General features: G+C 36.5%; 1 protein-coding gene across 7 annotated transcripts in view; it reads left to right on the top strand.

Annotated features, from left to right (window-relative positions):
* The window catches only part of Atp8a1 (ATPase phospholipid transporting 8A1), a 218,659-nt gene that overhangs the window by 31,027 nt on the left and 164,977 nt on the right, over nucleotides 1–22,655 (top strand). For all 7 annotated transcript variants that reach the window (XM_087187535.1, XM_004849787.4, XM_004849790.4 and 4 more), the window contains exons 5-6: nucleotides 5,594–5,639; nucleotides 19,931–19,971. In XM_087187535.1, coding sequence (XP_087043661.1) covers nucleotides 5,594–5,639; nucleotides 19,931–19,971 — 87 coding nt within the window. The remainder of the gene's footprint in view (nucleotides 1–5,593; nucleotides 5,640–19,930; nucleotides 19,972–22,655) is intronic.

Raw genomic sequence — 22,655 nt, 5'->3', positions numbered from 1 at the left:
CAGTTTCCCCTTTCTAAAATAAACCCTCCTCTCCAAATTCCCCTTTTCTAAAATAAATCCCCCCTAATATTTTACCTATTTTAACTGGCTTACTTGAGGAAGGCAGTTTTTTGGTCGGTATTTTTCCACGTTCTTTTAAAATACTTTCTTGCCCATTCAGAATAACCTGTCAAGCATTAGAACAATCAATGGCAAGGAAAGGCTGGCTGGGAAAGTGTTTGGAAAGGTCCAATTTACAATTTTACAAACAATATCCTTTGTGTAACATTATTTCATTAACATTTATTAAGAGAAGACACGAGCCATAGTATCATGAGGCCCATTAGAAATGGGGGGATTGAACATTCAGGTAAGCAGTCTTGCAAACATGTAGGAGTAGATACAGTCAGAGTGTGTGGGTGCCTGTGCGTAGGGCATCATTATCCTCTTGAATGGAAATGATGTACTTCACAAGCACAACAAGCTGGGAAATTGAAGAGACTCTCTTTTCATCTATGTTGCTCCATGCAGACTTTCCATCCTTTAATTTATTGGTTGAGTTTGGCTGTCTGTAGGGATAGATCTTACTATAATTTTGTCTTTCTTTGCCTTCTAATATCTCCCTTTTCTTTCTTTGTGTCATATAATTTTTATGGAGCACTTGTTACTCACTAGGCATTAGGGTATTGTTTTTGCTGAGGTTTTTCTCACTTAATTCCCTCAATAACATGGAAAGTTTATATGTTAAACTCTATTGAAAGGTAAATAATGGGGGCTTAAAAGAGACATGTAATTGTCCAAGAAAGTGATGGAATCAGAATTCCATCTCATGTTGCGCTCTTTGCTGTCTGCCTATGCAGAGAGTCATCCGAACAATAATATCAACGTTTATTCTGCTTCTAGGTTCCATGCACTTGTTCTATGTTACTTACGTTTACTAAATCTTATAACAACCCTGTAAGGTATTATTGATCCCTGTTTAGTAGATGAGGCAGAGAAAGCAGAGGGATAAGATACCTTGTCCAAGGTCACACAGCTGATAAATAGGCTTGTTAGATTTCAAGTCAGGGAGTTTGGCACTGAGCCCTGCTTTATAAGCATGCTTCTAAACTTCCTCTCCTATTTGTGTGTGTGTGTGTGTGTGTGTGTGTGTATGTGTGTGTGTGTTTGCATACACGCACGCGTGTGTGATTCCATACTAAAGCTATAAGCACTATAACAATGGTTTCTAGGACCCCTGTCTTTGAAAATACATAATAAGTAAAATTCTATCCAAGAATTTTTAAAACAGAACTCCTATTGGCATAATATAATAATTTGATACTATTGAAAAAAAACTAATCATGCAGTCCCTGAGGAATGTAATAATAATACTGTGAGGTAATAATAATGTCAGATGAATCTGCTTTCCTGTGAAATTAGAGTTAAAATATAGACTAAAATTCTCTAAGAGTTGGTTAGTAAGTTTCTATCAAACTGTAAGGTCATAGAAAGTTTGAAATGTTACTCTCTAGAAAAGGAAAAAAAAACAAGTAATACTTTAGGATGTTGGACAGAGAGTTACCTATCAGAAATTATAATGAATACATACATTTGTGCAGCTTTTCAACAAAAATGTACAGAGCACTGCTTAGGTGGCAGGCATTCATTAGGATATACATTAGACTATGTTAAACATTTGCTCTGGTAATAATCATGTTCCATTTATCAGCAGCTTAATACTTAAGTCTTTTACTTAACGTTTGTTTTTTACTTACTCAGAGATGCTACAGGTCCTGAGGGTCAGTGGCAGGCAGTTTCCCTATTCCCGTGGTCCCTCAGGAATACAACCTGAATCAAGTTTCTGCTGTGTGGCGTGTTGGCAGTTATTGGACCAGGGGGAAGAGGGGATAGAGATGTCATTCCTTATTTATTTTAGCCATAAATGTTGCATATCACATCTGCTTACAGCCAAATATTAGAACTAGCGACATGGAAAATAGGAGATGTTATCTGAATGTCCCTGAAAGTAAAGAACTGAATACTAGTAAAAACTAATAATGTCTGCCACTTGTCCCTCAGTGAATAAAACAGACCTTACAGTCCAGTAAACCTTCCTTCATATTCTGTTAAGGAACATCATTTTTAAAAATTTAGAATAAAACATGATAAGAGTTGTCCACAGGTGAGATAGTTAAGACATATCCACCCAGTGAATTTTAACTCTTGATGCTTCTGACAACATAACATACTACAATCTCCCATTTTTGTGTGTAACAAATGTCATGTATACTTACTTGAAAATCCTCTAATAAACTCTTCTTTTTTAAAAAGTTGTATCCTGTTAAAAGCAAATAATTATGGTAAAGATAAAAGTTGCTTGTTAAATTGATAGCTGTCAGTAAAAACATTCCTTCTTTGCTGTAAACTTGTTAATTTAAACACTAGTGGACTTTATTCATTATAAAATGTATACTTGTCCAAAGCCTACAGTACACCAGTGACCAAATACTGGAAATGTACTAGTAAGTAAAAGTGACCTTTGTGGGTTTCACAGTACCATAGAAGAAATAGATATTAATCAAGTGATCATACTGGGCTGTGATGTGAATTAAATGATTCACATGAAGTCCTTAAAACAGCACATAGTGTATAGTAAATAATGAGTAAATGTCAACTATATTGTCAGGGTTCAAAGATCCTTTTGACTTAAGTGGCAGAAAATAAGTTAGAAGAATATAGTAATTGGTATAAAAAATGAAGCTGTGATAGACTAAGTGATGTTTAGAAATGGTAAAAAGTAGGGAAAGACATTTGATCTATATCTAAGATAGAGTTTCCTACCACCTGCCACATCTACTCCTCACTCAGCTCATATTTGTTCTCCAGTCACTAGAATGTAAGCGCCACAAGCGGGGGGGGGGGGCGGCTTTTGACTCTTACTCATTGCTGTGCCCTTGGGAGTAGTAGCAAGGCCTACCACATAGTGTTTAGTAAGTATTTATTGAGATAATAAGGGGGTTGGATAAGAGGGTGAGGGAGAAGAAGGTGCAAGTACAACTCTCAAATTCTTGGTTTATGAAAATAAATGGTATATGGCTCTGTATCTGAGCCAAGGACAGTCTTGGGCATGAAGATCACAGGTTGCCTTGTGGACAGTTTGAGGTGTATTTGTGACTGTCAGGGAGAGAGGTCAAAGAGGCAGCTGGATATAACCACGTGGGGCTCGGTGAGCCTCTTGGCTGGTATGGAAGAGAGTGTAGTGTGAGTGGTGAGGACAGCCAGGGAATGACTTGAGCAGTCTCATCACCATACAGCAAGCGAGCAGAGGAGACTAGAAGGGCCCCAGGTGCAGGCAGAAAACCTGGACAGTGATATGATAAATGCCTAGGGTGGAAAGTGTTTCCATAGTGGGGAATTCTGATTCCATCACTTTTTTAGACAAGTTGTATGGCTGCTCTAAGCCTCAGGTTCCTTACCTTTAAAGGGAGTTTTATATACACCTTTCAAAGTTATTGAGGATATTAAATGAAAAAAATCAGCATTGCATATATTAGTATCCTAAAGTCTATCACACTATTTATGCAATATAGTTTATTTCTGTAGTCTCCATCAAATATCGGTAATAATACATAGTTCACAAGCTCTCAGTGATGTTAAATGAATTTTAATTACAAGACAGTGTAGGTATTTGAACTTGTGAAATAACTTTTTTTTCCTCAACAGTTTTAGAAGGAATAATCTATTTGTAATACAAAAAAACCATACATGCTCTCTTTTTATAGTCATAAGATTAGAATCTGAATGGATCCTTATGTATATATCTAATATACTTATTTTTTGACAAGTAACCTGATTTATTCTTTGGAGGGATGGTTGAGGAAAGAGATATTCCCATGTAAGGATTCTGTACAGGTGGAAAGAGATACACAGAGTGGTTTTAAGTTACGCTAAGATTGAATTTCTTGTTTGAAGTGAAATGTTTCATTGATTAGTTTTTGCCTCTTTCAGGTAAAACTCTAACCATTATTTGTCATAGATACGCATTATTTTTGAAGTATCTGTGTCTCTGAAATATGTGTGCCTCCTTAAATATATAAATACTATTATTTTGGACCAAAATTTTTTTTGAATTAATTTCTAATTTTCTCACAACCTTGATTAACAAAGAAATAAAAAGGAGGAAGGGAGAAGGAGAGAGAATTTTTGGAGTTTTACAATTGTAATATATTCTCTGTTGAGGCTATAAATTTAACAAAACTTGAAAAATTCACTTAAGTTTTTTTAGCAAATCATTCTTTTGGAGGCAATAATATGCACATTAAAAGTACACACCAATACACATTTGTTAGTGAGTGTTATATACTGAGAAAGAGCCATAGTGTTCCTGCATGTGAATGGGGTAAGAATCATTTTCAACAGTTCTTACACCAAGGCGATGCTCTGTTTGCATTCTGTCCATTGGAGTGGCTGATCATTTGTACAAACCGAATTCATGCTCCCAGCTATTACTCCACTCCTTTTGGGTGTTGCTGTAACTCAGAGGACAGCTGATCTGCTGCTGTACACTTTGCTCTTGGAGAATGTTTTCATATATGTACTGAGTTTCTAAAAACCATGTTTTTCCTCAGGCAGACAACTTAGGAATTCATTTGTTTTACATTCACACCAGCTTATGTTATACTCAGCTATGCACAGCTAAGTTTGACTTTGAACTTCTTATGATAGGATCTTTAAGCAAAGAATTACTGTCAACATTCTTGTGCACTGTTACCAGAGTCTGATGTGTTATTCTCAGTGCTGCAAGTTTGGACAGAAGCTATGGAAAACCTCTAGTTGAACTGTAGAGGAAAAAGTTCCCCTTGGCCACTCAAATTCTCATCTTTCCTCTGACCTTCTGTTTCTTTATCTTACTCCCTGCCATAAAACCCTGGGTTATGTAACTCTTCCAGCTCACCAGCCTAGACTTAGATCAACTCACCTGTTCCACATTTAATTTTGTAGGTGCTTTAGGAAGAAATGACAGTAGGATTTTGTGATTCAGTGGTTGTAGTGGTGGTGGTGGGTGTTGGGGAGCAGGGAAGAGAAGAGGCTGTATGAAAATGGTTGATGTATTTGGTCCTCATCATTGACAGACATCAGCTCATCATTGAATTACAGAGGATGTATTTAGCTTAATTAGATAATTTCATAGGAAGCTAAAAATATTTCAACACCATTATTAAGTGGAAGTTGTTATAGATAATTCTCCTGGCCAGTCTTCTTTTTTAAGTGAGTTATTTATGCAAAAAGACTAGATCAGCCTTTCAGTTCATACCATTCTGGTACATTAACATTTTAATCTCACCTGTGCACTGACGTAAGCTGCCGATGAGGAGTACGGGCTGATGCTGTGAGAAGGGGAGTACTGTGTAAAGATGCCGCGGACGGTGCTTCCGGTGTGAAATTCCGGAGTCCTCTGATCCTTCCTGTCACAGCTCCCATCCATGCACACTCAGTATTGACATGGCTAGATAAGGATCAGAAACCTCGAGAAACAGATATTAAATGAAATCCCTTTTTATTAGGAGTGCGCTTTTGTTTTGTGAATCCCACTCACTTTTGCACTGTTGTTCTTTTTGGTTTTAAACTTCAGAAACGACATAAAGCTGACAATGCAGTGAACAAGAAACAGATACAAGGTAGGAATTTTACATCTCATTTCTCATATTTATCAAGCTACATTCATAGCAATATCTATGGATCTCCAGTGAAATATAATTCAATTGAGAATATTGTATATCTCTTAAGTTTTTGTTCCATGATAAGTTGTTTCTTGCTTTGAAGCATTTATTAGCATGATTTAAATGTCACATTAGAGACATTTATGGTGATAATATTTCTGAAAGGTAACATTTTAATATATATAAAATGCGCTCCAAAGTACTGTCCATAAAATCTGAAGTTTAGACAGTGTTAAAAACTGTAAAATGTAGGGGCCGGGGATTTAACTCAGTGGTTCCGGCGCCTGCCTCGCAGCACAAGGACCTGAGTTCGATCCCCGGTACCAAAAACAAAACAAAACAAAAAAACCTGTAAAATGTGTATATTTTACTTGTGATCTACAGATATTATTCTAGGAAGAATATATAGAAAATAATCAGATGTGCTGTTACTTTGTTGAAAATCATATCGGGAGCACTTTGAACTATATGATGTATACAGATGAAATAGTTTCTTGAAGTAAAGGAAATGATTAAAAACCAGGCCACCTTCAGGAAGTGGGATGGCTCTTTTGGTATGGGTCTCATTTTGATGCACCCAAAACCAAACTGACCCTCAACACAAGCAAAAAGGCCACTATGCCATCAGATTTTTTTTTTTAATCAGAAACTTGGAAAAATGACGCTTTATCTCATCTGGAGCTTGTGCCCTCTGAGAGTCATTTCTTTCTGAAGTTCTCTGATGTATTGAGAATCAATAGCATCTGTCAGCATTATCTGGTAATCTAAAACAGTATTTTTATACTCTTGTTATTTTTATTGGGCTCTGTTAAAATGCTTTGCTTTTTTCTCACCACTTAAAGGCCATATCTACTCATTTTTTATACATTTTAAGAAATCAGGTTTATTAACCTTAAAAACTTGATATATTTTTATTATGGGATATATAAAAACAAACGGGAATTTTTAACTTTGAAGAGCTTATAGCCTGTTTATTGAGCTAAGTACAGAAGAAAAAAGTTATAAGGACATACAGATGATTTCCATATAAACTTAAGGATTAAGCTACATCATCTCAATATCGCATTAGATTTTTATGCCAAATGATGTTTCCCATATCCAATGGCATAAAAATTCAAAAGCAGAGAATATTGTGGAATATCTTGTGTTAGGTTTTGAATTTGGGGATAAGCAGAAAGATGTGAAGAAGTTATTTTGTGTGCGGATTGTGTGGGAAAGACAGGAGAAAAGGGCATCCTAAGCAGAAAGGAAAAGACTGCTGGATTGCTTTGTGTATCTACTAGGAGAGTGCCATTTCTAGGAAAGAGAATAATATCAGAGGAAACAAAACATGTGATTAAAAAGGTAGATTGGGCCTTAAATACCAAACCAAAGAATTTCCAACTTTTCCTGTATGTACTGAGTAGCTATTGAAGGTTTATAAACCAAAAAAGAGACAGAATGAACTTCTAAGTTCAGGAAAGACAGCAAAAATAATCAGAGTAGGGGGCTATCAGGCATCTGGAGACAGACCTTCTCCAGGGGTTTATGTCTGAAGGGACAATTATAGGAATTGGGGAAAAATCCAGATGTTTAAACTATTGGTGATTTTGGCATTATGCAGTTTTTGCATTTGTTGCCAGATTGCTCAGAATATTTAAAGCTTTTAAAACAGAAATGTATAAACATTTTTCTAATATGTGATGTTTCTTAGAGCAGAAGGCTCCTATCTTCAGTGACAGTTGTTAATTTTCACATCTTGGTCTAAGAAGTCAATGTAGTAAAATTGAAGAATAGTTATAATGACTGATAATTTTAGGCCACTGCTCCTGGTTCGAAAAGGAGTCTGATTTTCTGGGTGCTCACCTCCCTAAATGAGGAGTGTTCTTTCTTTGTCATTCTTGACTCATTAGTCCCTTTTATGGACTAACAAAATCAGCTCTATGTCTGGAAATGGGGAATAAGCAAGTGAGTGAAGTCTTCAATACTAGTGTGTATTTTTATAAGTCATTTCAAAAACAAAATATCAGGACTCAGCTATAAAAACCATTTTGGTTAACAGAATACTTAGAAATCCCACATTCAAGTTTTAATAGCTTTTAGGTTGATATTGAAATTGTTTTCTAGAAATTTGTATCCCTTTTCTTTGCCTACTTTGAGGAACTGCTGTTTTTCTTGGTTTGGTAGTTGATGTGTAATAATAAAAGTGTTTGAATAGGAATCTGTTTGCTGTCAGATAGCTCACCTTACTTAATGTGAAAGCCATCTGTTGTCATCTGACCAGAATCAAATTCAATTTGCTTTCCCAAACTGAGTCAGTGGGGTGTTTAGAAGTGGAAAAGAGGATATTTATGACAGGTAATTAAATTTTGAAAGAGATTTAAAGCATTAAACATAAATTTTTATTTTCTTAGTATTTACCAAGATCACATAGTATGCAACCGGGCCATTTCCTCCTCAGATTCAAATATTAACCATTCTTTATTCTTACAGAAATGAGTATTTTCTCTCTTTATTTTTGCATTGGGGCACAAGAGATGATTTTTTTCCTTTTGTCATTCCCAAGTGACTTCAGAAATAAAAGTTTGTAATTTATTTCCAACATTTTAAATTAATTCTACATCAATATTTGTCTGGCACCTGATTTTTACCTGTTAAGTTGTGGAGTTTGGACCTGACCTCAGAACTTCACAAATAGGCTCTTCTAGTTGAGTTTATCTTCAATACCACTTTTAAAGAAGAGCCATTTCTTGTCCCAGAGATATAAAAGCTGGTTAAGTAGATGCCTCCATGATCTGGCACGTGCAAAACTGTTGAGTTATTTTCCAAGCACCATTGCAGAGGGGGAGGGAAAAGTCTAAATTGATGCTCAGAAGTCAGGAGAATGCTGACTTTTAGCCCACTCTTCCTAAAGAATCATGCACACTTTTTTTGGCACCTGATGCTTTTGTTGTTGTGTGTTGGTTTGTGTGTAGTAGGCAGGAACATAGCAAAGCCAGAGCCAACTTCTCCCTCATCTTTGTGTTTTCGGGAGCTCTCAGCTCAGGGTCCTGTCTTAGAGATGCTGTGCGCCTATGTGGCAAACCTGTCAGAGAGAGGCTTGAATATAGATAACAAAGGAAAAAGAGAGACTAGATAGGCAAGGAGGCCCCTGAAAATTCATCATAAGGGGTGGAAACAAGGTGAAGAGTGAGTGATATTTTCCTAATACTTTGTCCCAGACTATTTCACAAGCAGTGATGAAATACTAAGGTAGAAGTTCTCGCCACTTTGTTATCTTCTCTGTCAGTCATTACTTGGTCATTTTATTGCCCTTGCTGTGCCTCCTGTGAATAGTACTGTGTGCACTTATCACTTCCATGATTCGGAGCCCTCTAGTACTGTCTGATTTGCAGTTCTCTGCTTTTCTTTACATCTAAACTAAGCCAGGCATGGTGACTGAGGCCTGTAATCCCAGCACTCTGGGAGGCTGAGGCAGGAAGATTGCAAGTTCAAACCCTGGGCAACTTAGTGGCTTAGTGAGACCTTGCCTTGAAATTTAAAAAGGGGTGGGGATGTAGCTCAGTGTTAAGGCCCTGAGTTCAATCCCCAGTGCCTAAAAATAAAACTTACTTTTATTTTCTTTGATATTTCCTCCGTTAATATCCGAACTCAGTTTTTACTTCTTTTTTTTTTCTTTTTTTTTTTGGTACCAAGGATCAAACTCAGGACCTTGTGCTTGCGAGGCAGGAGGCAGAACCACTGAGCTAAATCCCCAGTCCCCCAAACTCAGTTTTTGACATATCATCTTCTAGACACACACACACACACACACACACAGAAGTCTCACTGTTTTCCCTGAACTAGGTTATTTTACCAAATTTATCTCTGTAGCCCTTTGTAAATTATAAATTTGCAGTGCTTATCGTAATATATAAATGGCAGCCTGACCCATTATGAATTAGTGATGGTTGAACTAGTTCTCTTTTTAAATTGTAAAACTGTGTGAAGTGCTAGGTGAGCTAGCATGCCAGTCTTTCACATGAAATCACTATAATTAAAACTGTTTTAGTATATTAGTAGGTATAATACACAATATATTAGTCAGCCTTTGTTTAGTGAAGCAGTATTGTTCTGTTACTTAATTTTTTTAGAAAAGCACATTGCTAAAACAATAACAAGTATGTTCACCCCCATTTCTCACTTCCTCCCCAGAGCTACATGGGCCTTCTCTGGAGTAGAACTGAGTTGGCAGTCGCTGGTGGCCACTAACATAGTTATTAGCCTGCAAGGCGGTTGGTGGTTTATCTCCTGCTGGAAACCATTTCACCTTTTATTTAAACACCCTTGTGAAAAATGTGTTGCTGTGATGTGGGGGTGAATGTGGTTGAAGCTACTCAGCCTGAAATGACCCCCTAAGAGGACTGAGTCCATCTAGTTTACTCATGTCAGTGTTATATACAGAAGTATCTCATGCTAAGAGATTCAGCACCACTCTCCTGATGAAAAAGAGTGCTGCCTTTTGTCTCCCATGGGTCACCCCACAGGCGATTCATCTAGTGGGCCTGAGCATATGTTTACTCTGCCACATGTACATCAACCTACCCTTAAATAGTTCTCAGAGTGTATTGTTTTCATGACCCTGGGACCTAAAACTTAAACATATACCACCTAAGCAATTGCAGACATCTACAAGATTGTTAACATTTTCAAATTATCACTGGTATCTTTGGATTATATAAATTAAACTGGTTAGATATATCCAACAATCTCTGTGGAAAAAGAGGTATTTATTTTTGGAGAAAAACAGCCCCAGATTATGTTTCATTTGTTCTATAAATATCAGTTGCACACAGATCAGCACAACCCACTGAGGAAATTTAGAAACGTGAAGTGAGAGAGGAATGATCTCAGGTTTGGCTTTTGACCTTGTCCCTGGCTTCCTTTCTTGTGTGTACATACCTCACTTACTTTATGTTCAGTGTTTTAATTTTTTAAAATTTCACGGCATTTCCCCCCATCTGGTTTTGCCAAACCCAAATAAATTGCATGTCCATATTTCCTGGGAAAAACAGGTTTAATTTCAAGTCAGAACATTTGTTATTCCACTTCAGTGAGTCTTTACTAAATGTCTTCCTCTATAAGACCTTATGCAGAAACTGCAGTAAGAAACAAGTCTCTGTTCTTGCCCTACAGGAAATTATAATATGAGAGGGAAGATGAGATACAGAATAACATACACGTGCAAGATAAAGTAGTAAGCACCAAATGAAAAGGAGGATTTCAGATATCTTCCCCTTCCTCTCATCTCTGGCTCTTCCTATCTCCACAAAATCTCTTTCCCTATTTCCTGTTATCTAGATGAAATTGACAGCTCTGTGAGGCAGGGACAGGACAAGGCACAGAGAGAAACTAATTTTGATTAAGTGAGAAGGGAGACTATGACCGGGTGAAGGTGAAGGGAACTATGCTATGGACAGATTTAGCTGGACTTGGCGGGATAGGGAACCCTATCAAACACCCTGTGCTCCCAAATTAAAGGGCTGAATCCAGCATTTAAAAAGTAACAGTGCTTAAAGCAGGAAGACAGTGGGATACCTATGCTGCATCTTATTAAGATGTGTAATTTTATTCTGAGGAAACATAAATTATGTTTTGTATTATATGACTTTATGAGCCCGCATTAGGTTTTATGATTCATTTGCCAGGTTTTTAAATGTCTTCACAAAACTGTGAAATTTCAGCTACAAATAAAATGGTGTAAATAAAGACCTTGCTATCTAAATTTTGGATGTTAAAGATTTGAAATGTTTTGTACCTTAATTATTTTTATTTCTTATACTCTCTTTCTTTTATATTGATATCCTGCCCATATTTTAAATAAATGTACTTTTGAACTTAAAAAAAAAAAGTAACAGTGCTTAACAGTTTTTAACTAGAGCTCCAGTTAACTGGAGAGTGTTTGAGGAGCTGTGAAACTCAGGCCGGGAACTGTGGGATGATTGATTGATGAGGGCATGGAGGGAGGAATTTTCTTTCAAGAAATTCCTCAATTAAGCGAAGTAGAAGATGAATGATTCATGACTCTGAGCAGGGGGGAGGAAGCATTTTGAGACTAGGGGATTGCTGACCCTCATGCTCTGACCACACCATCACCCCTCCCCCCCATATATTTTTTATAAGTCCCTGGCTCTCAGACTTGATTGTGCCTCAGAATCCTCTGGAGGGCTCCTTAAAACTGCTAAGAGCAGGGCTGGGGATTTAGCTCAGTGGTTCCACCACCTGCCTTGCAAGTGCAAGGACCCGAGTTCAATTCACGGTACAAAAAAAAAACCTGATAAGAGTTGGGAGTCACCCTAAAGCAATGATGGTGAACCTTTAAGAGCTTTCAGTGATAACAAACAGCCGCCTGTGGCATAAGTCCCATAGATTGGCCACCACTGCCCTAGAGTTTCTGGAGGCCTGGAATAGGGCCCCAGAATTTCATTTTTAAGAAATTCTCAGTGAGGCTGGTGCTCCTGGTGAAACACCACACTTTAAGGACCAGTGTTAAAAGTTGTATAGATGAGTTCATTAAAATAATATCAACTAATTTAATGCCAGTGTAAAATAATCAGAATAATTCAGAGTTTGTTGTCTTTTGTGTTAGTAGACACTAATGACTGGCTATGTGCATAGTGATTTAATTTGACCTTTACGCTGGACACTCTTGTGCAATGTCCATTTATGCCACAATGAGGCTTTTACCTTAGAACTGTCTTTGGAAATAAGAACCTGCATAATGAACGAATTAATGCCTTAATAAATATGGTGTATTGGTTTTCCTTCTTTGCCTGGCTCAAAACCATAGTCTCAGCTACACTCTTAACCTTTTTGATGACCTAAAATCTCTTTCAAATGCTGACTGCCAGAGAGGAATAGGAGCACACTACCTTTCCTGTGGTTTTTCTGTCTTCTGTTGCATCCCTTTGAATGACTTACCTGTTGTTACCCACTTAAGAAGTGACTGATTGCCTGGGAACACAGGCCAGTGACTTGTGGTGATAACCCCAGTGAAAGACCGTTTTGATTGGGAGGGGGTGACAGTTCTTTGGTGTGAGAGTGACATTGAGCCCCTGTGCAGTGTGATTGAGTCATGACTGCAGCCCTTCTTCCAGGGCCCTGGATTAAGGAATCAGTGCCCCAGGTATTCAAACAGAATGTTTCCCTTTCACAAAAGAAACCCATTGCAGGAAAGCTCTTAACGATTATGCTGCTAAGCAAAAACAAGTCACACTTGAAGTGTTTGTTTAGTCTGAGTTCTCCATGCATACTCTCATCCTAATTGGGTTGTGTGGAAACTGTAGCAGGTGTGTTTGGATGGAAATGGGTAGAGGCGGAGGAGGTTTATATTTCAAGCAGTGAGCTATTAAAGAACCTCCATTTTGAGGATTCTGTCCTCACTCTCACTGTCTTTACCCAGCATCATTAATCATCTCCTCCTTGGGGAGCAGAGTAGTTCACTTTTGGCTCAACAAAGCTAAAATCTCAGGAAAGGACCCAACATTGTTTTCTGCATTTTCCAAACTTGTTGGAACTGGGTCAGAAGAGGTCACAGATTAAAAGTAACTAGGCTGCTATTTCAGCATACTACTTGTGATGATGTTTATTTTAATTGTTCTAAGAATTGAGTGTTTAGGAAACAGTTCCAAAAGAAAGACAAGAACAAATTATAAAGCTGATGGGTGTCCTTGGCCACTATTCAAGTCTTGAGTTGTACAAACACTTTTTATATGTTGTGAGCTGATTTTTAACTTTACTGAAATTTTTTATCTCTATATTCAAAGATGGGTCTGGCATAAAGTTTATAGGACTATGCACTTCCTTTCATTATTTCTATGTTTTATATTTCAAGAACAAAATAAATGGGGGTAGGGGAAGAAAGTCCTCATTTCTAATAAGACTCCAAGAAATGCAGATGCCACAGGCCACAGACCAAGTGGTAAGTAGCAAAGTTCTGCAGTATTTTCAAGGAAATGCTGCTCTGTTTAGCTAGGATCCTAACTCAGTAGGGCGACATAAATGCACAGAGCTTGATTAATCCAAGCCACTGCAGCCTTCAGTGTAAATACCAAATACACATCAGATAGACCAATTGAAGTAATTGTACTCATCTGCGTTTACAGGCAGTAGAACTTCATATATTGCTGGCGAGAGCATATTGCTATAGATTCCTAAGGAAATAGTTGGGTTGTATCTGATAAAAGTACAACAAAATATGCTGAAGCTGGCAGTGCTCTTTTGGGATTTGCTTCTATAAAGATACAATCATATGAGAGCTTTTCAGGGTTGTTTGTAGTGGTGGAGAAAGCAGAAGTCAGAATTTTCTTTAAAAGGAAGTTACGTAAATGCATTATGATGTAGCTGTTGTGTGAGTCACCTGGAAATGTGATGCCAAACTTTGGCCAAGATAAGGACAAAATGGAGTAGCTGGTGATTCATAATGTGGTCATAAAGGTTTGAAGCACACCTGTGAGGTTCCCAAGATGAACTTCTCCACTCCACTTAATATAAGGATGTATATAGGTTGATGGCTAACCTAGAATAACCAGTTACACAGTCTGGCTTGGGTAAATGATTAGAAGGTAGAATAAACCCTGCTGGATACACATAACAGAGTACAACTCAGCCATAAGGAAGGATAAATTTGAGTACTTGTAGGAAAATGGATGGACCTTGAGACTGTAATGCTAAGTGAAATGAATCAGACACAGAAGGCTAAACTGGTATGGTTCCCAAAGTATAAATAAAGAGCAAAATAAAAGATAGTTGATAAGAAACAGGGAGATAGATTTTTTGGAGATTGGAAGGGGATCTGAGGAAAGGATGAGATAGGAGCAGAGGGGAAGAAGTAAAATGGATCAAGATGTGATATGTTCCCCTCATGAATGCATTTAGTATGTATCATTAACATATACTAATAAATCAAAAAATGGAAAAAAAACCTGCTGGAAACTTTTTCCCAGGCTTCCCTGAACTTCAGATTTCTTGCACATAACATGAAAGTTCAAAATCCATATTTTGGGTAAATGAGAAGGACCCTGGGAAGTGGTGCCTAGAAGTCTTATCAGGCCCCTGGGGCTTTTCTGGACATTCATTTTCCTGCTGTGCCACATGCTTTCCCTTGGTTATAGCCTTTTGTCAATTTTTCCTGTGGAGTCTCATGAGTCCATTCAGTTATCTGACCTGTTGTAATTGTCACATCCACACAGCGGACTATTTTTCAAAAATGAGTTAAATTTCTATGATTTGTCCTTAAAATATTTAAGACATATTAAATGGAAAATCAAGTTGCATAGAAATAAGTTTTAAAAAGAAAAGGAGAGAAGGCAAGTATGTTCATGGTTGTTTAGAGATAGAGGTGTAAAGATGTAGGGTTAGTGCTACTTACTTTGAGAAAGTGGCAGTAAGGGACTGTCTGCTTTTCCTTTGTACACCTTTGTCTGTCTTGTCTTGTTGGAACATGCATGGATTTTGTAGTTTGATAAAAAAAAGTGTCATTGACTATATATTTAAAAGTTTCTCAGATTATAAATTTGTGCAGAAAATCAAACCACTTTTCCCAGTGTATCTCTTCATTAATAAGAGTAAAGTTTAGGTGGAGAGAGAAGGTACTGTTTGGGTGAAGGCAGAGATCTGAGAAAGGTCAGTTGGGGAAAGGTGGTGAGCAGGTTCAATGTGGAGAGAGAAGTGATCAGAGCAAGGTTGAGGGCAGTGAGCAAGTTCAGAAAATGGAGATAGGAAGCAAATCTGGAGGGCCATCCATCATGGAAAGTGAAGCAGATTCAGAGGACCACCCTCAGTGGTCTTCCATGAAGGCACCCCTGGCTTCCACCATCCTGAGTGGAGGAAGACTTCCTGACATGGGGTGTTGGGTCTGAGAATCCTGTCGTGGCACTTCTGTCTTGTTCACTGAACCAGAAGAGTGGGCCAGGGCTATTTTTAGACATGAACCAGCAAACATCCATGAAGTGGCAGCATTTCAAGGACTAGCTTAAATGAGGGAGCTAGAAAGGGTGGCCCAGAGCTGACAGCAGAGAATCAAGCCTGTTGGTGCATCTCATGAGTATATAACCATCCCAACTGCTTCACTGGGAACCTTTTTAGTAACTTACAAAACTGAGAATTCTATTTTAAACAACTGTTGAAATAGTTCATTGGCATTCTTTCTAGATAGCTATTTTTTATTCAGTTATAACTCATGTACCATAAAATACACCATTTCTATGTATGTAGTCCAGTGGTCCTTAGTGTATTCACAAAGTTATGTAGCCATCGCCATTGCCTCATTTCAGAACATTTTCATCACTCCAAATGTGTGCAGCTGGTTGGCCCCTGTTCTCCACTTCCTTGAGCCCCTGCAATTACTAATATACATTCTGTCTATGGATTTGTCCATTCCAGACGTTTTATATACGTAAGGTCCTACACTATTTGACCTTTCGTATGTGATTTCTTTCGGTGTATCTTCAGAGTTCTTCCATGTGCCCTCCATTCCTTTTTACTGCTAACATTCATTCCATTCAATGGATACACCACATTGTGTTTATCTGTTGATCGGTTGATGGACATGTGGGTTATTTCTGCTTTTATGAGCAACACTGTAGTACAAGTTTTATGTGAAATAGATTTTCTGTTCTCTTGGGGGTATATCTAGGAGTGGAATTTCTGGGTCATAAGGTTACCGTGGTTAACCTTTTAAGGAACTGACAAAGTATTTTCCTCTACAACTATGTATTAAATGCCATGTGTATGTTGTTTTTAGCAAGCGATCTAGAAAGGCTGGGTTTTATCCTTAGTAAATCTGTGTTACTATTACTATGGCCACACATGATCCCAAACACAGAGAAATATTAGTGCATTTAGCAAGTGCTTATTGATGCTTTTGTGTTACTGTGTCATAACATTGGGAAACTACAGTGAGCAGGGGTTCCTGTCCTCATGGATCTTACAGTCTGGAAGAGGACATAGCCCTTCAGTCTGTCAACTAAATATATAGTAAAACTGGGACAAAAACACTGAAGAAAAAGTGCAGGGAGATCATTTAGACTTAGGCCTAATGGCGAAGGACCAGTTAGCCGTAGAATGTCTGAGAAAGTGGTGTTAGAACTGAGATCTGGAAGATTTATAGAAATTTAATGAGTGAGGGCCCAACAAAATGTGTTCTTGTCATGGAGACAGATGCAAAGGATCTGAGGCAGGACAGAGCCTGGTATTTTCACCACAGACAACATGGGAAGGGTGCAGAGGGAGCGGCAAGAGGTGAAGATGGGGAATCGTCAGGAGCTATAACCGCAAAGCCTTTGCATGGTACAGGAAATTTTAAAATATGGGCAGAACAAAACATTTTTACTAGTAAAAGCTATTCCAGATTTTTAAAAGAATTTTTGAATAACAGAAGAGTTTAAAAATAAAGAGATAAACAATGCGGCATATGAACATTATAAACCATCCCAAAATCATTATTGTATTCTTAACAAATAGAAATTAATGGGCTGAGGGGGCCAGGGATTTAGCTCAGTGGTTCTGCCGCCTGCCTCGCAAGCGCAAGGACCCAAGTTCAATCCCTGGTACCAAAAAAAAAAAAGAAATTAATGGGCCAAGGATTTAGCTCGGTGGTTCCCCCACCTGCCTCGCAAGCGCAAGGTCCCAAGTTCCATCCCCGGTACCAAAAAAAAAACTATTCTCAAGACCATAATAGTAAGTGAACTAAATCAGACACACAAGTTTAAATATTGCAACACAGGATAGTTGCTAGGAAGTAAGGAGAGTTTTTTCAAATGAAAAGGGAAATAAGAAATGGGGGGAGGAGGGAAGGAAGGGAAAAGGGATTTAAAAAGAAAAAGAATGGAAATAGAGCTTTTGCAAATGGAGAGGGAAAGAAGGATTGGAGGGAAGGGAGAAGAAGGGGCAAAAATAAAAAGAATTATGATGTGTTATGTACATGTACAAATTTCCCATGATGAATGTGATCATTATGTATTGCAAACATGAACTAATAAAAAAATACCCGAATTAACAAGTTAATTTAACAAAGTTACAGGATAACAGTCATTATGCAAATTTTTCTGTATACTAGCAGTGACTGGAAAGTGAACTAAAAGCATATAATTTATACTGTTAATAAAAAGCATAAATATCAGGAAATCTTATGAAGGACCCAGTCATGAGAAACATAAATAAATAGAGAGGTATAGCTTCTCCAATAATTGAAAAACTTGAGCCCCATACCAAATTTTAGGAGGGTTTTTTGCATTTCTTTTGTTTTGCTTGGGAATTGACAATTCATGGCTAGGGATGCTGCTTAGTGGTAGACCACTGCCTAGTATGCACGAGGCCCTGGGTTTGATCCCCAGCACACCAAAAAAAATGATAATTCAATTCTGAGATTTATGTGGAAATGCAAAGGATTTCAAATAAGCTAATATTACAAAACAATAAAGGTGGATGACTTACAGTACGTAACTCTAAAACTTGTCATGATATAACAATAATCAAAGTGGTGTATAATAGTATGAAGATAAGCAAATCAATTGGTGGAATAAATACAGACTCTAGAAATCAACTCCTTATAGATCTGTATTGATATAACGAGGTAAAGAAAAAGCTTTCAAACAAAATCTTATAATGTTGATGTAAAGTGCAATGCAAAAATACATAATTACTGTATGACGTCGAGTGCAGTCACCTTCAGTACCCGTGGGAATTAATTCCAGTATGATCCTCCCAAGATACAAAATCTTTAGATGCTCAAGTCCTTTCTATAAACTGGTATAGTATTTGCATATAGCCTAGTGCATCCTCTCAAATACTTTGCATCACCCTAAGATTATGTATAATACAATGTAATTACTGTTTAAACAATTATTGTACAATATTGGTTAGGGAATAATGACAAGCAAAATAGTCTGTGCATGTTCAATACAGACACAGAATTTGAAATACTTCTGTCCACAGTTTGTTGAATCTACAAATGCAGAACTTGCAGATACAGAGGGCTAATTGTACATGTAATGTGGTAACTAGCTTATACTTGCTTCTGGGGGATGGGAGGATGGATTGCAAAGGAGAATAAAGGATTGTTCTGCAGTTCTGTATCTGTTGAATGGTAGATTCACAGATGTTTACAATTCTCAAAACTCACTGAACTAAACACTTAATATATGTTCATTTTATGTTACACTTTAGTTGAAAACGAAAACCTCATGAGCATGAGCTCAGCGCGTACTCTAAATAAGGGGAGCAGTCTAGGCATAAGAGGACAGGAAGCCATGAGTGTAGTGATGACCGAGGGAGCCTTCTATAACATGGTGGCCAATATTCTACCCTAGCCACATGTCATATGTGGGACCTGAACTCAAAGTTTCCTGACCTTCTGAGCTTTTCAGTTAAGCCTAAATTCTTAATTTTTTTTTTGCTCATAGACTCTTTTTGTTATTAAATATGTTATAATCATTGCTGTCATTCTTTTTTGACAAAACATTGTGTACATTGATGATATTTAACATTATGTTTTGGTATATACTTAGCCCTTTATATCTAAAGGGCCACATCCATGGATTCAACTAATCTTGGATGGAAAACAGTGAAGAAAAGAATTGTGTATGTACTGAACATGTGGTCATTATTCTCTAAATAATATAGTGTAACAACTATTTACATAGCATTTACATTGTATTAGGTATTATAAGTAATCTAGAGATGAAATAATCAAGCTTCTATCATAATTTAATAACAGCTTCTTTCATTTTTGACAGTAAACCAACCATAGAAAATTTTGCTCTTTTTGCATTATTATGAACCTAATGGTACAGATTTCTTCATGATGGCTTTATGTGTTCAAATCTTAAACTCTATTACTTCTCTGCTTGTGATGCTTTTTTTTAAAATAATGCTACTGTTGTGGTATCTGAAATGTGTGTAAGCTTGTCACTGCCCTTTTCGCACCATTTTTGTGTCTTTCTTCTGCAACCCAGACCAGTAATTCTCTGTGCACTGAAAGAAGCACTTGGTAATTTAAATGAGACAGTCCTCTGTTTGTGACATGTCATTGTTGAAGCTGAAATTGGTAGAAGTTTCTATTTCATTGTGTATTTTTATGTATCCTTGCTATCATGATTAGTTTTTAAACACGAAAAATTGCTACTAGCCACTTTATTAAAGCTATTCACTTAAAATGATCATTTTGTCAGGAATAGCCTTTTCATAGGTAGTATAAAATGTTCATGAAATGTCACATTTTCTCTTTCCAGTTTTGAGAAATGGTGCTTGGGAAATTGTTCACTGGGAAAAGGTATGCACTGCTTTTTATTTGTTCCAGGAGAAGAAATACATAGAGGTGTATCTAGTAGATGTAATTTTTAAATATAATATAAGCACATCTCAGGAATTCCACTGGTATGAAAATGTTTTAGTAAAGTTGTAAATATACATGGAGTCTTCAGTTAGTCATATCCATTTAATATTACTTTAAAAAGAAATACCAAGAACTTTTTGTTACTTTCATAGTATATTTTGAGTACTGTTTTCATAGATTTTATTTAACCATGAGCTGTTTTTGTGTTGTAATTTTTGTGTTAATCATCTACTGTCCAAATAAAAACAAGTTATTTCATATTTTCATATTTTACTTCAAATTCATACAGTGAGGGTAATGATTTTTGTATACAAATAATTCCTTTTAAAAAACATTTTTTAATGAACCAGAAATCAGTTCCGTAACATCAGAGGTCCATTTGCTTGTTGAACCTCCAACATGTTAGTGATTTGAGTCATAATTTAACAAATATTATCCAGGTGACCATTCTTTTCAGATTTCACTTTCAAAAGGTAAGCAATTATTACTCCCTTCATTCTGGAAGATTTAACCATTAGTTATCCACAAGTGACTTGCCTTTGTAACTTGGTAAATGGATTTTTGGAGGCCAGTCTATCAATGAGACCTTGTTTCCTGGAATTTTCAGGGCACTGGAAGTGTATCTCACAGGACAGTATCGTGTTAAAATAATAGAGGTATTACCCGTAGTCAGTTCATTTGCACCTCATTATTCCTTGGCCAGTTTAAGTTCATGCATTTGATTCTGCCTTATGATGTTCATAGTCACCTTGTGTCCCTGCAGGATAGGATCCCTTCTCAATGAGAAAGTAATTGCATTTTTGTTGATTTTTAAGTAAATGGCTAGAATAGAGACTGACATCTCTTTTGAATAGTTGAAAATTTATTACCGTCTCTTGTTTGGTCTTTGACATAAGAATAAAAAAGATGATAATACTTTGTGCTTTATTTCTATGAGAATCATCTCTGTTTTCAGCAGAGCAAAATAAAAGCCAAAATCTAAAGCACTTTCCTAGTAAGTTTCTTTTATGGCCTTTTCTGACACTTATGGATTTAAACATTTTAGAGAGAAGGCAGGTAGGATATAATCACATGATAAATTGAATTTACATTGTCACTACTGGGGTTGTCGGTATAGTTGACATACATGCACATCCTAACAAATTAATATACCAGTTTCTTATCTTCCTACCTAGACTGCTTGCTCAAAAAAGAAAGTCAGGATATAACCATCTGCTACCTCACTCTAAAATTAACTTTTGATACCTATTCTCCTAATATGCAGTCATTATTTCAACATTGTGTTACTTATACCTGGATTATTGTTGTCCTTTTTAATTTTTGAGGAACAAAGTACTAGATCACCAGCCCTGGTTATCCCAAATGATACATTTTCAGTCATCTTAGAGAGCAGTACTAGAGGGATACCATTTAAAGTATTGGGGCCAGGGATTTAGCTCAGTGGTTCTGCCTCCTGCCTCACAAATGCAATGTCCCGAGTTCCATCCCCAGTACAAATAAATAAATAAATAAAGTGTTGCCCAAAGTCTTCTAGCTGAAATAAGCTGAAACTATTTAATAACTAGAATTAGATAATTAATTAGAATTAATAAAATTTGGTTCAGTGATTATTTCAACGTAAATATTCAAAAATTAACAGTATTCCTATGTTGACAGTTGCAAGTTAGCATAAGGGAAAAGAAATCTTATTCTCACTGATGTGGTATAAATTTTAAACATATTTGACGTTTGTAAAGAAAGCATCTGTACTTTAGGTATTAAAGATTCATATAAATATAATGATGTATTCCTTGAGAAATTAAAAATAAAACATCAGTTATTCCAAAATATTAATATAATCCCAGGGAAATTACTATTTTTCTCAAGCATTGACTAGATTATTAATCTGATTTTCAAAAATAATCAGTTGAGGAAAAGTAAAGAATATTGTGCTAGAATAAACTGAACTTAAAATGGAAAGAAAAAGTTATTAAAACAGTGTCTGTTTCAAAAATAGTCATTGATGGCTAGAAAGTATGATAGAATTAATATAAAAGAAAATCCAGTGCCCTGAAATGAAACCTGTTTAATATTTGATAAAAGAGGCCAAAATAATTGGTAAAATGATTAATTAATGATTATAGAGTAATGATTAATTAATAATTAATGATTATAGATTAGCAGTTTCAAGAAAAATACTTGAATATATAATTTATGTCTATGCCACCACGTATGTTAACATAAATTCCAATTGTCTAAAACAATCAACTATGTTAGAACATTGTTTTTAAAAAAGCATACAAATAGAATAATGATTTTACTAAGTATTTGAAGCTCTCAGACTTAAGCAATTTGATTATATAAATTTTAAAACAATTGCACAGCAAAAGCTACCATAAATAACTGGGCAAGATATGTAAAACGTCCACACCCAATAGGGCAAATGATTGAGATCATTGTTATTTGGATAAGAAATAAGAGTTGGCAATAAGTAAGAGGAAATATAATAAGGAAGCAGACAAGGTATATTAGTCAACCTAATAATAAAAGTGAGAAATTTAAACAAAATGAAGTCTCATTTGCTGTGTTTTCAATAAATAAAAACAAACTCACTTGTATTTCAAAATTTTTATTACATATTT

Source organism: Heterocephalus glaber, unplaced genomic scaffold (assembly GCF_053883595.1).
Source record: "Heterocephalus glaber isolate CG9 unplaced genomic scaffold, H.glaber_assembly_v1.0 deba00001509, whole genome shotgun sequence".
Taxonomy (NCBI): Eukaryota; Metazoa; Chordata; class Mammalia; order Rodentia; family Bathyergidae; genus Heterocephalus; species Heterocephalus glaber.
Note: the sequence above shows the minus strand (reverse complement) of the source record. Positions and strands in the feature narration are given on the sequence as shown.